General features: G+C 38.4%; 1 protein-coding gene across 1 annotated transcript; it reads right to left on the bottom strand.

Annotated features, from left to right (window-relative positions):
- Nucleotides 1-384: 384 nt before the first annotated feature.
- Nucleotides 385-7,713, bottom strand: LOC135071237 (midnolin homolog). The gene is made up of 5 exons (XM_063965019.1): nucleotides 7,347-7,713; nucleotides 7,139-7,226; nucleotides 5,509-6,974; nucleotides 2,451-2,538; nucleotides 385-1,531 (listed from the first exon to the last, which is right to left on the bottom strand). Exons 1-5 carry the CDS (start codon nucleotides 7,544-7,546, stop codon nucleotides 1,262-1,264), a joined length of 2,112 nt encoding a protein of 703 aa, XP_063821089.1. The 5' UTR covers nucleotides 7,547-7,713; the 3' UTR covers nucleotides 385-1,261.
- Between the last annotated feature and the right edge of the window lie 8,708 nt (nucleotides 7,714-16,421).

The following is a 16,421-nucleotide window of genomic DNA, read 5'->3' as shown; positions in this document are numbered from 1 at the left end:
TACACGCGATAATAGCACTTATAATATTACGTCTACGATCCGAACTTAGTCAAAATGGTAATTTAGAATATATCACCGGGCGTCCCCGGTCGCTCAGCGTTCACGCATCGATGATCGCACGCACAGACTCAAAGCGGTCGAATGTCACTCGAGCGGTCTTCGGAGGCCGATCGCTCGTCGGCGTCGGTCGAGCGCGCACTGTTCACACACATCCGCGGTGGCCGGGCCGGAGAGTGGCCGAGCGCGTTACGGTTCGGCCAAACCAACGCGATGAGCCGACGTGCAGCGATGGCGATCAATGCATTTAGGTCTGGTCGCCATCGCTGCACGCCGGCTGATCGCGGTGTGATCGCGTTGGTTTGGCCGAACCTTTAGGTCTGGTCGCCATCGCTGCACGCCGGATAATCGCGTTGGTTCGGCCGAACCTTTAGGCGAGCGTGTCGATCTCGTCGGCGTCGGTCGAGCGCGCACTGTCCAGCCCCCCTAGACAAAACGCACTTTTTGATCGAATCGAAAATCGAATCCGTCAAAACTCCATACAAAAAAGGGGCTTTTCGACCACTTTTCGACTGGTTTGCGATTACAATTTGCACTTTGTCTAGACCCACAGACGCGGCGGCCGGGCCTTGGGCGGGCCGCGTTAGGCGAGCGTGTCGATCTGGTCGCGCTCGGTCGACCACGCACTGTTGATCCGCGGCGGCCGGGCCTCGGGCGGGCCGATCTCGTCGGCGTCGGTCGACCACGCAATGTTGATCCGCGGCGGCCGGGCCTCGGGCGGGCCGATCTCGTCGGCGTCGGTCGACCACGCAATGTTGATCCGCGGCGGCCGGGCCTCGGGCGGGCCGATCTCGTCGGCGTCGGTCGACCACGCAATGTTGATCCGCGGCGGCCGGGCCTCGGGCGGGCCGATCTCGTCGGCGTCGGTCGACCACGCAATGTTGATCCGCGGCGGCCGGGCCTCGGGCGGGCCGATCTCGTCGGCGTCGGTCGACCACGCAATGTTGATCCGCGACGGCCGGGCCTCGGGCGGGCCGCGTTAGGCGAGCGTGTCGATCTCGTCGCGCTCGGTCGGTCGCGCACTGTGCACCCGCGACGGCCGGGCCTCGTACGGGCCGCGTTAGGCGAGCGTGTCGATCTCGTCGGCGTCGGTCGACCAAGCAATGTTGATCCGCGGCGGCCGGGCCTCGGGCGGGCCGATCTCGTCGGCGTCGGTCGACCACGCACTGTTGATCCGCGGCGGCCGGGCCTCGTACGGGCCGCGTTAGGCGAGCGTGTCGATTTCATCGCGCTCGGGCTTGGGCGGCGGCGGCGGCGCGTATGGCCGGCCCAGCTTGCGAGCCTCGCGGCGCTGCTTCTTCTGCTGCATGACGAGGCGCAGCTGCTCCAGCTTGCCCTTCGTCTTGGAGTTGTCGAGCGCGAGCGCCTTCGCGCTGTCGCACTTGTGGCAGGAGTCGGCGCACGCGCACGCGCCGCACGCGCGCGGCTGCTCGGCCGCGCTCGACGTGCTCGCGCACGAGTGCTTCTGTTCCTTCTGTGGATAATGTTATGTTATTTTACAACTATATTGGTGCAATGAGGGCTATCGTTTTAGCGCTCACCAGTTAGCGCCACTGTAGAGTAAGGTCCTGTCACTTGCTAGTAGCGAAGACAGTGGCACTAACTGGTGAGCGCGAAAGTGGTAGGAGGACTATCGCATTTGCACTCATCAAGATGGCGCCACTGTAGAGTAAGGTCCTGTCAATCGCCAGGGGGTGCCAACTGTTAAGTATAAAAACGATAGCCCTCATTACACTGTGCGGAAAATTAATCTAAATATACATAACTCGAGGTGACTGACTGACATAGTGATCTATCAACGCACAGCCCAAACCACTGGACGGATCGGGCTGAAATTTGGCATGCAGCTAGATGTTAGGACGTAGGCATCCGCTAAGAAAGGATTTTACGAAACTCCACCCCTAAGGGGCTAAAACGGGATCCACGCGTACGAAGTCGCGGGCGGCCGCTAGTCGAGACATATTAGTGTAAGTAAACACGCCCATACTTCGGTGTGCGTGCTCGCGCTACTTCCCGCATAGTGTAAGTCCTTACCTCAAAGAGCTAGTTAGTCATAAATATTATTATGATACAAGGCTCCATGGACTTAAGTCTTTGAATTTGGCGAGGAAGAGCTTCAGACCACTTTCTTTCTTTCTAAGTATGTAATATCTTTTGTACCGTAAAAAAGAACACAATTATTTCGATCGCATAATTTTGGTCCCAGTCAATAAACACGAAAGAAGTAGCACTACACTACCAGAGTTTATTGGCATGCTAAGTTCTTATATTACGGTAAGTTTTGTTTGTGAGCAGTAAAATAATGTCACTTATTTTATGGAAATACCTAAGCGAGACGAATTGTCGAACAAAAGGCAAAAAGAAGGGAAAACAATAAAACGTCATCTGCTTACCTGCGCCAAAGCAAGAGGCGGTGTGGCACATAGTAAGTCGTTCAGTATGTGAATAATAGTGGAGATGTCCCTCTTTGGTCGCCCATATCTGAAAATTAATTAAATTATAGCATTAAAGTTTTTTATTTTTATGTAGGTACATAACTTGTAATTTATTAAAATGTTATTGAACAATGTTCTGGTGGATCCATTCATCTATCATTGCTTCTAATATATGAGAAAACACAATGTTTTAAAAACATAAAAACTACCTAAAATAACTACTTATGTGTAATAACAAGATGCAATAATCCTACTAATATTATAAATGCGAAAGTTTGGATGTCATGATGTCTGGATGTTTGGATGTCTGAATGTCTGAATGTTTGTTACTCTTTCACGCAAAAACTACTGAACGGATTTTGTTGAAACTTTACAGTATTACTGTTTATAACCCAGATTAACATATAGGCTATAATTTATGACGATCTGTGACATACCAAATTTCACGCGGGTGAAACCGCGGGCAAAAGCTAGTGAAATATGAATATTAATTGTAGTTACAGAAAATATTGAAGTAGTTTAGGAATATCAATATATCAAAGCTGATATCCAAGACACGCAGGAGTAACCTTTGCTCTGTCCACAAGGAAAACATTGAAATCACAAAAAGATAATAACTAGCAGACATAATAATATTGGCCATAAATTACAGTACACAGAAAAAGATTGCACGTTATCAATCTAGTTATTAAAGGTTCTGGAAAGATAAATTTATTTAGGGCTTTACCTTACTATCGTTTTGCTTAAACATGTCTTTTATCAACTTAGTTTTCGATTTTTTAAGAAGCGAGGCGTCATTTTCTTTCGTTATCGAGGATTACACGTTTTTACTTTTATTTTTTACAAAGTTAGTGCGTTGGAGAAGGTAATATGTCATGTCAATAAATAGTTAAAAGAGTCATAGACCTTTTACACAATCTTATGGTTATGTATGATATTCAACTGTTGAAATAACTCCTTTGTTTTAACACCAGTTTTGAATTCTAGGTTCATGGTGATATTTGTGAAATAGCATTATAACAATGACTTTACTATTCTTCATTCTAGTTAAATTTTATAGTACAAAGTTGGTTAATTTGGCTAATCAGGTTAAATATTCTTATAAGAAAGAACAAATTTTAATAAACAACTGCAAAGCATGGATTAATAACACTGCACAACAAAATTGCAACTTTTGGCTGATGATTGACTTTAATTACATGATGTTTACTAATTTGACGTCGCTGATTCTGAATCTGCCGTCCATTTTTTCGTAGCAGCTCTTGTTTACGTGTTATAGCTTTCACTCAAAAATTGCTAAATTTCAGTCTTAATTCGCCGACAGTTCAAAAAATACTATGTTTTCTTTGTATAATTTAATATGGTAGCATTAAGAAGTGTTTGTGTGAATGATCTAAATCAATTTTGTTTCATTTGCGGAGAGGATATGTTTCAATAATCCGTTTAAATGTGACAAAGTTCGTAAAATTGGCTTACAAAAATTAGTTTGGGGACCCAGTGGAAATGAAAGATAAGCCTTGAATTCCGCAAAAGGCGTGGAAAAGATGCGTTGAGTTTTTACGTTTATAAACAAATAAGAATATGTGTAGATTTAGGTACGAAACCGCTATGATCTGAAAGAGACCCTTGAATCATCGCGACGACTGTTATTTTTATTTTTGAACAAAAATGGTATTAACCAAAAAAATATTGAACTAAATGGTAATTCCTTGCATACGTTTGGCATGTAGATGTCTTTTCCACCCTAAGAAGTCACCTGAACCTCATGTTGATACTTCACATGAGGATTTTGAGGCGAAAACTGTCAGTGTGGTAGAGACTTTGAATGTGACCCGAAATTTTCAAAACCATGTAGCCAAGATGGTTTAAACGATCGTTTTCGAGATTTAGGATCTTCAAGTCTTCCGAAAAGACATGGAATGAGTTATTGTGGCATTTTAAATTTATTTTGGGAAAATCCGAAAAAATCTTACTATTCTTACACATCGAACAACGTATGAGTCACTTACAAACATGTTTTTTTGGTTGGATGTAATATAAACATCGAATTACACTCTCTTCGCAATCACCTGAACAATTTTATCACAACTCTTAAGGATCTAAGTGAAGAACATGGCGAGCAAATCCACCAGGGCCTTCGTACGATAGAGGGACGCTATCAGGGCCACTGGAATGCACACATGATGGCTGACTGCTGTTGAATCATTCAGAAGAGCTGTCTGCCTTCAGCATCAGCAAGGAAGTCAAATAAAAGAAAGTTTTTTCAACTTAACAACTTCATAAAATAGGATCATCTCTAAAAAAAGTGTTTTTTTACAAAAAGACCCAAGTGTCATATTTTTTTAACCAGAGCTGATACAGATATTTCAATCACAGATTTGAAATCGTCATTAAAAATTGGACTAATATCATGTAACATAACCCAATCATCAGAAATGCTGTTGTGCAGTGTAATAAAACCATTCTAAGAAAAAATAAAGTAAATAAAACGAGGAAAAGATAATGTAAATTCACAATGCATAATACATAGTAAACATTAGATATCTTAGAAACAGTTGTCTTATATTATATCATAGTTGTTTATAGGAAGGTATTCATAAAACAAACAAGTCATTTAACACCATTATAACATTATACTGTTCTAAATTCATGATATAGAAACCATTTAAAAACCACTTAAATAACTATAAATAAATAAAATAAATATCCTTGGACATTTTACACTGCGCTTCTAGTCCCAAACTAAGCAAAGCTTGTACTATGGGTACTAGACAACTAGCTATTAAAGTGACTTAAAATAACCATCTGTTTTTTTATGAATCTGTATGTAAATAAATGATTTGATTTGAATATGAGGGTAGAAATACTTTTAGACCATTTTAGTTACTGTAAAATGCTTGTTTATAAAATTTTGATTAATCTATTTTTGTTAGAAAGAATCAAAGAAAGATTTTTTAAAATACTGTCTTAAAAAATCAAGTCAAGTGATTAAGTATTGAATAAAAATATAATTTACCTGTCTTGCAGTGCTGGATTTAATGTGCCCGAAAACGTCCCTGAATATATTCCTTTGCCATGGTGCTTCATGGACTCTATCACAGCCCCAGGGCCTATTTTCTGGCGAACAACCTCCTCAGCACTTCTGAGATCAATTTTGTTTGTCAACACTTCCTTTGACAATTTCTTCAACTTCTGTGTCAAGTTCTTTGACGCCTCTATTAAGGCTTTTGTATCAACAAGCGGTGTTGGCGACGCTCTCTGTGGCTTCTTTGGAGCATCGGGTGCCTTGAAAGGAACCTGCTGTTTTGAGGTAGATGGAGTAGCATCGTCCGCTGCCTGCCCACTGCTCGGCTGAAGAATCAACTTTCTTGAATTTGTTATGTACGGATCTGTCCGAGATGTGGAGGGCTGTGCTAGATTGCTGTCCTGCTTTATCTGCATCCTTTTTTTGTGTTTGTTCACCACAGACTGCATAAATGCTTTTTGTTTATTCTGCCCAATAGGGTGCTTGAACTTGGATGTTTTGTGAAGTAAATATTGGAAGCGTTTATTTTTTAAAGGCTCATTTATGCTTTGGAAAGAGGGGAGTGTGCCAGCTGTAGTCTCTTGGGCCCCGTGACTTGTTGTAGCCAGGTTTGATATCTCCCTGTCCATCATAGACTCATCTTGTTCCTCAAATAATCCTTTGTCAATCGCACTGTTGAACAGATTTTCCATTGGGTACTCATCTATGGTGCTCTCGGCAAGGAATGAACTCTGGTCAGCAAAATTGTCGCTGTCATCACTAGCTGAACTGTCCTGGGTCAAAGAAGACGTGGAAGGGCATGGCTGGTCACTGATGGCACTTGTTGAAGGAATCACTTCACTATTTAACTTACTTTGAGATAACAAATCTATCAAATTACTTTTTACAGAGTTCACAAGAGCAGCATCAGCTTTGCTCTCAGAGGTAGATGCATCGATAGGACTAGACACCAAATTAGATAAAGACTTTATTGGGGACTGTTCATTATCTATGGATGTACTAGAAATATCTGACAGGGTGCCATTTGTGGTGTCCATTGATTCATCTTTGTCATCAGAAGATTCAGCTTTATCTACATTATCAGCCATGGATCTGTACAAAAAATTCTGTAACATTTCTAGATCCTGTTTTTGTATAATGGTTATGCGTTTGGGCTTGTCACTTTCTTCTGTGGACTCGTTGCTACTGCTGGGTTTCTGAGGTGTACTCTGAGGGCTGGGTGTTTCCCTGGGTTCACATTTGGGGCGGGCAATCGGGACCGGAAATTTGGGCCGCAGAGGGCGGGCAGAATTTGAGGAACTAGAGTTAAGTGTGGACAGCTGCAACTGAATCAACATCATGTGGTCTCCCAACCGCATGGTCAGATTTAATGGTGATTTCCCACTCAAGAAATCATTGACTTGCGTGTCATTCAGGGATTCTAATGCCTGCATCACAGAATTTTCAGGTCTTTGACTCTGGAAACAATGAAAACAGTATAATGTTAGAACTCCTTACTAAACAATCTAGGCAATAGAGAATTGTATTTGAGATAAATGACTTGTATTGATTAGTTTCACTTTGTTATGAAACACGTGATTATCATGAGGTGCGACGATTTCGAAACAATATGACGCCTTACCAGGAGGCCCGTCTCGACGCTCGGCAGCAGTATGATCCGCGAGCCGTCCAGAACCCCGTTCTCCTCGAGGGTCCCGTCCGTCAGTTGCCTGCGAAGGCAAACGCACGTCAATATTGGAGTCAAAGGACGCGGATGCGTCATCGTATCGACGCAACATTATTTCCGTGATGTTTGACAATAGAGGCTTGGCGTCTCGATATCTACTCACCTTTCGCGATGCAGGAGGCATATTCGATCTTTTGCGACTCTGAGTTTCTTCGAAACCAGTTTCTTGAGGTGATCCACTGTATTTTTGTCGTTCAAACTGATTGAGAAGTTACCACCCGTCGTCGTTTGTATATTCAGCGTTATGTCCGAGGTTTGAGGCGAGCCACACCCGTATACTTCTGTTCCCGTAGCACGTTCCATATTATCCACATAAATTACACTAGAATTTTCACTATATCACTATTTTAATGGCGCAAGGCTTATCTTAGATTACACAGCTATTTTATTGCAAGATAGAATTAACAGGGTCACACGCCAGACCCCCAGATTTTGATGTGGCCGTCAGTGTGACCAGTCGCCTTCGCGATATCCCGTTAACTTTTTTTACTACAACAGCTGATGCGAAGCGCTGCTTTTTTCGTTCCATTACACGTCACTTTCAACTATTTTCAAAAAATTAAATTCTATTTTTTAATGAATTTGATATCAAAAGATTGTTTAATTCCTTCATATTATGGTACATATATTTTAGACTTAATATTTAGATGATTAATGAAAGAAAATATAAAAATTTAGTAAATGTCTATCACAACTGGAATGAGTGTTGCTGGGAACGGAGTACATGTGTCAATTTACGTCACACGATGTAATTTTCACGTTTGTGCGGGAATTTCAAACGTCATGACGTCACGCTATTCTAATGAAATCTAATAAATTCGATATTCATTTGTTTCGATTATTAATTTTCATGATTATCGCAGGCTCTCTCTTCCACTTCTAATCAATACGGTAATTATTTGATTTCATCTAATATTCTCGCAAAATGTAACAAAGAGCATTATCTACTAAAATCATTGAACATCCAATGACCTCCAGCCATATGATTAGTTTCTGGCAGTAATATTTTATTTCTCATCATCGTATTGTAAAAATGTGAGAAATTCTATTCGTATTTTTTAATTCCTTTCTATTATTATATTCCAACCAAGCAATACTTTTGGTCAGTGTATAGGAAACGGGGCGCTATGGGGCACGAGACTTAGAAAAATTTTTATGAAAAAAAATTTTTTTTTGAATTTTTGGCTTTTTTTGCCGGGAATGTTTAGAATAGATAAAAATAAGACTAATCTTCAGATAACTTTTTTTTCTAGGACCAACCGTTAACTTTCTAGAGCCAATTAAAAGTGCGCTATCAACACTTAGAATAATTTCGACGAGTTTTTTTTTCTTCAATTATTCCTTGTTTTCTTGCAAGAATCGCATAGAAGACGTAAAACAAAGCACAAAAGCTTATATGGTCTACCTCCCTAAAACAAACGCTTTCAGATTTAGAGCCAATTAAAGGTGCTCCCGACACTTAGAATAATTTCGATCAAAAAAATTTTTCCCGAAAGTGGCGATTCTTTTGATGCCATCATGTAGGGGACCTCAAACCAAGAAAAAAAGGTCATGTACTTCATCCCCGTAGGACCAACCCCCGACCCTCTAGAAGCGATTCAAGTTTTACGGTTTTTCCAAAAAGTTCTAATTTTCGCAAATCTATGCTGTCATCGCTTAGAGGATGTCGAACCAAGGAGAAAAGGTCATGTAGCCCACCCCCGTAGGACCAACCCCCTCCCGTGTAGAGACGACTGAAGTTCTAAAGCGTGCTTGTATAGGAACCGGGGCGCGACACTTAGAATAATTTCGATCAAAAAAATTTTTCCCGAAAGTGGCGATTCTTTTGATGCCATCATGTAGGGGACCTCAAACCAAGAAAAAAAGGTCATGTACTTCATCCCCGTAGGACCAACCCCCGACCCTCTAGAAGCGATTCAAGTTTTACGGTTTTTCCAAAAAGTTCTAATTTTCGCAAATCTATGCTGTCATCGCTTAGAGGATGTCGAACCAAGGAGAAGGTCGGGGTAGAGGGTCGGGGGTTGGTCCTACGGGGATGAAGTACATGACCTTTTTTTCTTGGTTTGAGGTCCCCTACATGATGGCATCAAAAGAATCGCCACTTTCGGGAAAAATTTTTTTGATCGAAATTATTCTAAGTGTCGGGAGCACCTTTAATTGGCTCTAAATCTGAAAGCGTTTGTTTTAGGGAGGTAGACCATATAAGCTTTTGTGCTTTGTTTTACGTCTTCTATGCGATTCTTGCAAGAAAACAAGGAATAATTGAAGAAAAAAAAACTCGTCGAAATTATTCTAAGTGTTGATAGCGCACTTTTCATTGGCTCTAGAAAGTTAACGGTTGGTCCTAGAAAAAAAAGTTATCTGAAGATTAGTCTTATTTTTATCTATTCTAAACATTCCCGGCAAAAAAAGCCAAAAATTCAAAAAAAAAATTTTTTTCATAAAAATTTTTCTAAGTCTCGTGCCCCATAGCGCCCCGTTTCCTATACTCCAACCATACTTTTTCAAAACTTTTTTAGTAGGAATCAATACTGTGGAAATATTATAAGTAAGTAAAACAAAGATAGTGTTATCCTGAACCCAACTTTATTAACCCAGCACCCTCCAATACAATAAACAAACCAACAGATATCACAGTGTTTGACACATCAAAAATTACATTTTCAATAAACAGTAATAAACATTCACTTTAAGAAGTGGTATTTTTAGTTTTTACATAGCTTGGAAGTGGTATTTTTCGATAGCGAAAAATACCAGAAACTTTGTCTATGGAACCGATACCGCAATTTAACAAAGACACCACTTCATAAAGTAAAGGTGGTCGCTTTCTCAAGCATGGTATTTTTTTATTTTGTTGTCTTGTATAGAAAACGTTGTTTCCCAGTATATTTCAGATTCCAGCTGTTAATATACAGCAGATTTGTTGCAATACTTAGTTGCTGTAATGTTAACAGAGAATAATTGAGGGCAGACGTAATCTAGCACTTGTACTTATAAATCGGGGTCTTTCTTTGCAATTTAGTTATAATAAAGGAAACAATCAAGTTAATCAAGAGACTTGCTTAGGCAGAATGTTTTTAAGAGTAAGAAAAAATCATAATTAAAAATTTTGTTTGCTTACATTTTGTGATTATTTTAACGCTATCGTTCAACCAGCAACTCTACATAACGATACAACAAACTGAATAGCGCTAAAATTATAGATTTTAGCGCTATTCAGTTTGTTGTATTGTTGTCGCGTGACGTAAAATTATTACATAATACACGAAAATTAACAAACAATGATTATTTTTATGGGTAATGAATGGGTATGACAGGATGTTTACGGTTCTATACAACAATCAAACTTAACATAGAGGTACCTAACGATTGACATGGAAAGCAAAAACAATGGAAATACACTATCACATTCCTAGTTTTGAATGAACTAGTATTTATTAAATATCTGTGAACAATTCAATAATGAATTCTGATAAATGAATAAAACAAAGATACCTACTGGTAACTGTCACTTAATAAATGTTTTAGTTAGGTATGTTTTGAACAACAAAAACATTTTAATATTTAAAAACACTTTATGCTCACTTCAAAATAATAAACAACATAATTTAGAAATTAAAAACTGGTCTACCGATTTGTATAAGGTTGTGACTTAAAATAATACATTTCGAATATATTTCATAGTAATATTTCAAATACATACTTACAAACTTAGCTTAAACATTTTTATTTTATCTATTAGAAGTACCTAAACTTAAACAAAACGGATACATAATTACAAGTTTCATAAAAGCAACAAACATAACAGTTTTCTTGAATCATTTGCCCCCCAATAAAATTTTATTATTAAAAAAAATAGGTTTTATTGAATAACGGTAAATAATTGGTCGTATAATTGTATTTGAAGGTTAATTACAATAAAGTAAAATAGAACTTAATATTCTAAAACATCACAAAGACAACATTGAGTATCAAAGTCATAGATAAACCATAATAATTCCCATCTCCTAACTAGCGATTTTGTCTACTTATTTTATAAAATAGTCCTACGTACTTATTTGGATACTATAGTAACTTGATTCCCTTTAATTTTTTAGAGCGCTTTAAAATAAAGGGTGGTCCAGTCCAGGCGGATATTAAAACATTTTTTAGAATGTTAGATTAGGGACCAATGAGACCCCGCCAGGAAAAAAATCGCTTCCCATCCGATACGAGTTATGATTTTTATTTGATAATAACTTGGAAAAATTTCTTTTTTGTTATCAGTTTTAGTTTTCTTTTTATTGTAACTTCGACACTGTACTTTCAAAAAACAATTCAGAATGATATGCAGCAAAATATTCTGGGAAAGTGACTTGCTTTGAACTTTAAGGATTTTGTTAACTCTATTTCATTCCCAGCATTTTTTTCCTGGCAGGATCCGATAGGTCCAACTTTCTAAAAAAAACATATCTGTCTGGTTTGGGTCATCCTGTATATTTTGTAAGTTTGTGAACTTTAATCTCGGATAAACAATCATTTTAACTTATATTAATAGAGTTTCTGTTTGAAGATATTGAAATGGCTATCATACAGGGTGTAAAGATAACATAAATACCACCTACTTCAAAATTAGTTTCACAATACGTAGGGAATTTGGTTATTATGAGATATATCCTTTAGGTCCATGAACCTCTATTTTTTAGCATCACTATTTAATATTATTTATTTATTTATTTATTAGGGACATCAACAGCTTACAGATTTCAATGTAACATTAGACACTTAACACTATGGAAAGCCAATAACAGATATCCACGCAGTAACTTAGTTTAAATTTTGTCTGTGTACAAACAAACATTTGTGAAGAGAAGCTGAGATAAGTTACATAATTTTATTAGTCTTATTACAAACATTTCACAATTAAACTTGTAAAATATTTGCAAAAAACAGTGCTCATAACCTATTAAATTATACTATAATTACATTCCACATTGTTATTTACCATTTACTCGAACGCCAAATGGAGGGAAGCACAGCAAAGAGCGAGGTTAAGCGCTGTCATCAACCTTATCACACAGACAAGGTTGAGCAACGGTTTCTGCGACATGAAATTGATGGTGTTACATAGTCATCGTTACATAGTATAAAACAAAGTCGCTTTCCGCTGTCTATCCCTATGTATGCTTATATCTTCAAAACTACGCAACGGATCTTGATGCGGTTTTTTTATTAGTTATTAGATAAAGATATTCAAGAGGAAGGTTTTTATGTAAGTAAGTATAACATATTGCACTTGTGCGAAACACGGGCGGATCGTTAGTTAATTATTAAGACATTAATAAACAGAGGAAAGAATACCTTTTTACGGTGTTTCGTTATTGATAATTTGAATTTTTATTTGTTTTTTGAAGTGTTCCTTACTTCCAATGAAAGGGTCTGCTGCACAAAATATTTTATTGTAAAGATTGAGAATCCTGTTCACTATAGAGTGCTTTGCGTACGTAGTAGAAAAAATAGATGTATGAAAGAGACTGGTGTGTCTTGTGCGTCGGATTGGGGTACAGAACAACACCTCCCCCAACAATGGCGGGCAGTCCAGACGTCCGCAGACTACATCGTACAGTAGACCCATATCTAATATCTGTCGACGCTCTTCCAAGGTAAACATGCCGTAGGTCCGACAAAGATCTCTATAGGCCACCTTATGATCCGCTTTTTTACATTTGTAATTTAGGTGTTTTATGAACTTTCTTTGTATGCGTTCAATGTTGTTGATATGCACCTTAAAATATGGAGACCAGACAGGACTGGCGTACTCTAAGATACTGCGGACAAAAGCAGAATAAACGACCTTTAGAGGATCGGCACTTTTAAAGGGTTGGCATGTACGAAGCACGAAGCCGAGACCGCGATAGGCCTTATTGACTATCGTGTTGATATGATGATTCATGGACATTTTGCTGTCAAAAAATATTCCTAAATCTCTAACCGTGTCATTTCGCTCGATCACAACCCCATTAAAATTATATGGGAATAGTATAGGTTTCTTTTTTCGTGTGAAACTTATGCTAACGCATTTGCCGATGCTTACCGCAATGTCATTGAGGGAGTAGTAACTGTACAGATTATTTAGGTCCTCCTGAAGACGACGGCAGTCGTCAATGCTCCTAATTCGTGTATAAACTTTTTTATCGTCAGCGTAAAGAATGTAGTTAGAGTTTTTTATATGTGAATGTATATCGTAAATGTAAACGTTAAATAAGAGAGGGCCTAAGTGCGAACCCTGGGGTACGCCCGAGGGTATTGAGATGTAGTTTGACTTGTAACCTCCTAAAACAACTGCCTGGGAACGATTATTAAGGTAAGACTCAACCCATCGAAGTAGATCTCCGTGAATGCCGATGGACTCAAGCTTCAGGAGGAGGATGCGATGGTCCACGCGATCAAAACATTTCTCAAAATCTGTGTAAACAACGTCCACCTGCCCACCCCTGTCCATTTCTGTAAGAATATAGTTAGAGAAGATAGCAAGATTAGATGTTGTTGAACGACCCTTAACAAATCCGTGTTGATTGTGAGGTATGGCATTGCTTACAAGAGGGTAGATATGATTGTACACTAGCTTTTCAAATACCTTACTTATTGTGTTTAGAATGGAAATTGGGCGGTAGTTTTGAATAGCTGTCTTAGGACCTTTCTTGTGCACCGGTATAATGTGGGCCCGTTTCCATAATAAAGGGAAAATGCATTCATCAAGAGATTTTTGAAAGAGTATGGAAACAGGTATGGACATACCATCAGCACAAGAAGCGTAAAATATTGGTGGAATGCCATCAGCGCCAGCCCCCTTGTTTTTATCCAGTGACCGCAGCAAAGTTTTAACATATATTGGACCAACAGATATACGTGAGGTATTATCGCATGATGTGAAAGGATTAAGTAGCTGTCGAGAAAAATTAAGGTTACGATCTTTTTTGAAAACACTTTCAAAATAATTATTGAAAGCTGAACAGATGTCATTTCCATCAGTAAATGTAGTATTATTTAAAATGAAAGATTTAGGATAACAAGAAGAACCTCTTTTATTTTTTACGTATGTCCAAAAGTATTTGGGTGCATGTTTAATGATTTCTTCGGCGTTTTTAGTAAAATCTAAGAAACATTTAGACTGTATTCGCTTCTGCCTAGATCTAAGTAAAGAAAATTCATCGTAGTCTCTAGGGTTATTTGTTTTTTTCCATCTCTTATGAACTTTCTTTTTCTCGTGTATAATTTTTATAAGTGCTGTGCTGTACCAATTAGGAAAAGTTGTTTGGTTGACTGAGCGTGTAGACAAAGGGACAAACTGATTAAAACATTCATTTAATTTTTCATAGAAAATATCCACGGCGTCGTCAACCGACTTATCAGACAAGAGATCCACCCAGTTTATGGACTTCAAATAGCTATTAATTTTGGTAAAGTCACATTTCCTAAAGTTTAAGCGGGGTACACGTTTTTCAATTAAAGGTTCAATGTACGTGGGACACTATTTAAGTTGTGAGCCTAACTATGAAAACAAAGTAGTTTATTATTAAAATGGTATTGATTGCGTTTATTGGTATTGTCTTTCATGATTTATGTAATTTTTAATGTGTCCGAAACACTTTACATAGCATTTTTTCCACTCAGCTTGAGGCACCTCCAAAGCATGGTTTTTGACCGCACCGACAGTTGCTTCTGGCTACATAAATCGCTGTTCACGCATTTAATTTTAATATATGGGTACCAAAAGAAGTGTTTAGATTCCAAGCAAGAATTTTGTAGCGTTGGACCTGTTTATTTCATATTTTGAGTGTTCAAATAGTCAGTTGTTTGACGAGACGTGTAAAAGCTCACATTTTCGACACGAATGGCGATTCGAGTATGCTGGTCAGTTTCCCTTATTAAACTGAAGACTTTTGGAAAAAAGTGGCTGTTTACTATTAAGAATTAACCATTCTAAATTTCTCTAGTGACGTTTCTGTCATATAATCGGATATTTCGGAAAAATAGGCCACCGTAAGTTTTAAAGTGTTCCGAGCGCATGGGACTTTTGTTGGTATTGCTTCATCTTAAAACACCTCCATAGTCGATAGCTGTTTATTTTCAGGATCATTATGCATAGATCCTTAATTCGTCAACTGTCACAATTTTAAAAACGGCTTTTAAAGCTTGTTAAACGTATTTATCAAACATTTCCAAGGACTAAACGACACCAGCGTCCTATTGAGCGTTTGAAAAATTTTGTGACATCCAGCGAGAAAAAAACGTATTAACCATAATATGGTCATACAATATTTTATTACTACTAGTGGAATTAATGCCTAGGATTATCTCAATCCTACGATACATCACATGACGAGGTTTCTCTTCCATTTTTCTGACAACACCAATGTTTTCCGCCACTATTAGTCATTTTGGACGACTTTCGCAAAGTTCACTGGTGAGCCAATGACATACAATATTATACTTCTTAAACTAGCGTTTTACAATGGTAAAGGACAGATCTTTATCACCAAAAGTGAAATTTAGCTGACCGCTTCAGTTTTGTATTGATTAACCACGTCGAAAGTCATAATAAATCTTTGCGCGAAAATTTCCGCAAGTCAATTCCATGTTTTTGTAGTCCAGATAATTTTCAATTCAATGTTAATAATACAAAACGTGCTCAAATGATAAAAAGTTTTGAATAAGGTTGTAGTCAAAAATGTCAAACTTTTCATTAAAAGTATCAGATGTCGTCTAACAACACGTTATGTTGTCGAGGCTCACAACTTAAATAGTGCCCTAGTACAAGTCCACTAAAGACACTTCTAAACAAGGATGATAACAATCTTCTTTTACCATTGGGTTTTGGCAATGAGTAACTGATGAAATTATATTGTTACTAAAGCACAAATCTAAAATATTATTCTTATTATTGCTTATAAGGTTATATTGAATTAAATTTAGAAAGCTCATTTCGTCCAAAAAGTTAACCGCAGCTTCATTTAAATTGTGGGGGCATGAGCTTAGTATTTTATAACCATCATATTTTAAACTCCACGTAACGCCTGGTAAGTTAAAGTCACCAATTAAAATAAAATTGTCTAAAGGGAATTTATCAACTAAGTAAACCATATTAGTCTTTATTTGCATTAACCGTGAGCATATTTCAGTCTGATCCGGAGGAACA

Source organism: Ostrinia nubilalis, chromosome 4, assembly GCF_963855985.1.
Source record: "Ostrinia nubilalis chromosome 4, ilOstNubi1.1, whole genome shotgun sequence".
NCBI classification, from domain to species: Eukaryota; Metazoa; Arthropoda; class Insecta; order Lepidoptera; family Crambidae; genus Ostrinia; species Ostrinia nubilalis.
Note: the sequence above shows the minus strand (reverse complement) of the source record. Positions and strands in the feature narration are given on the sequence as shown.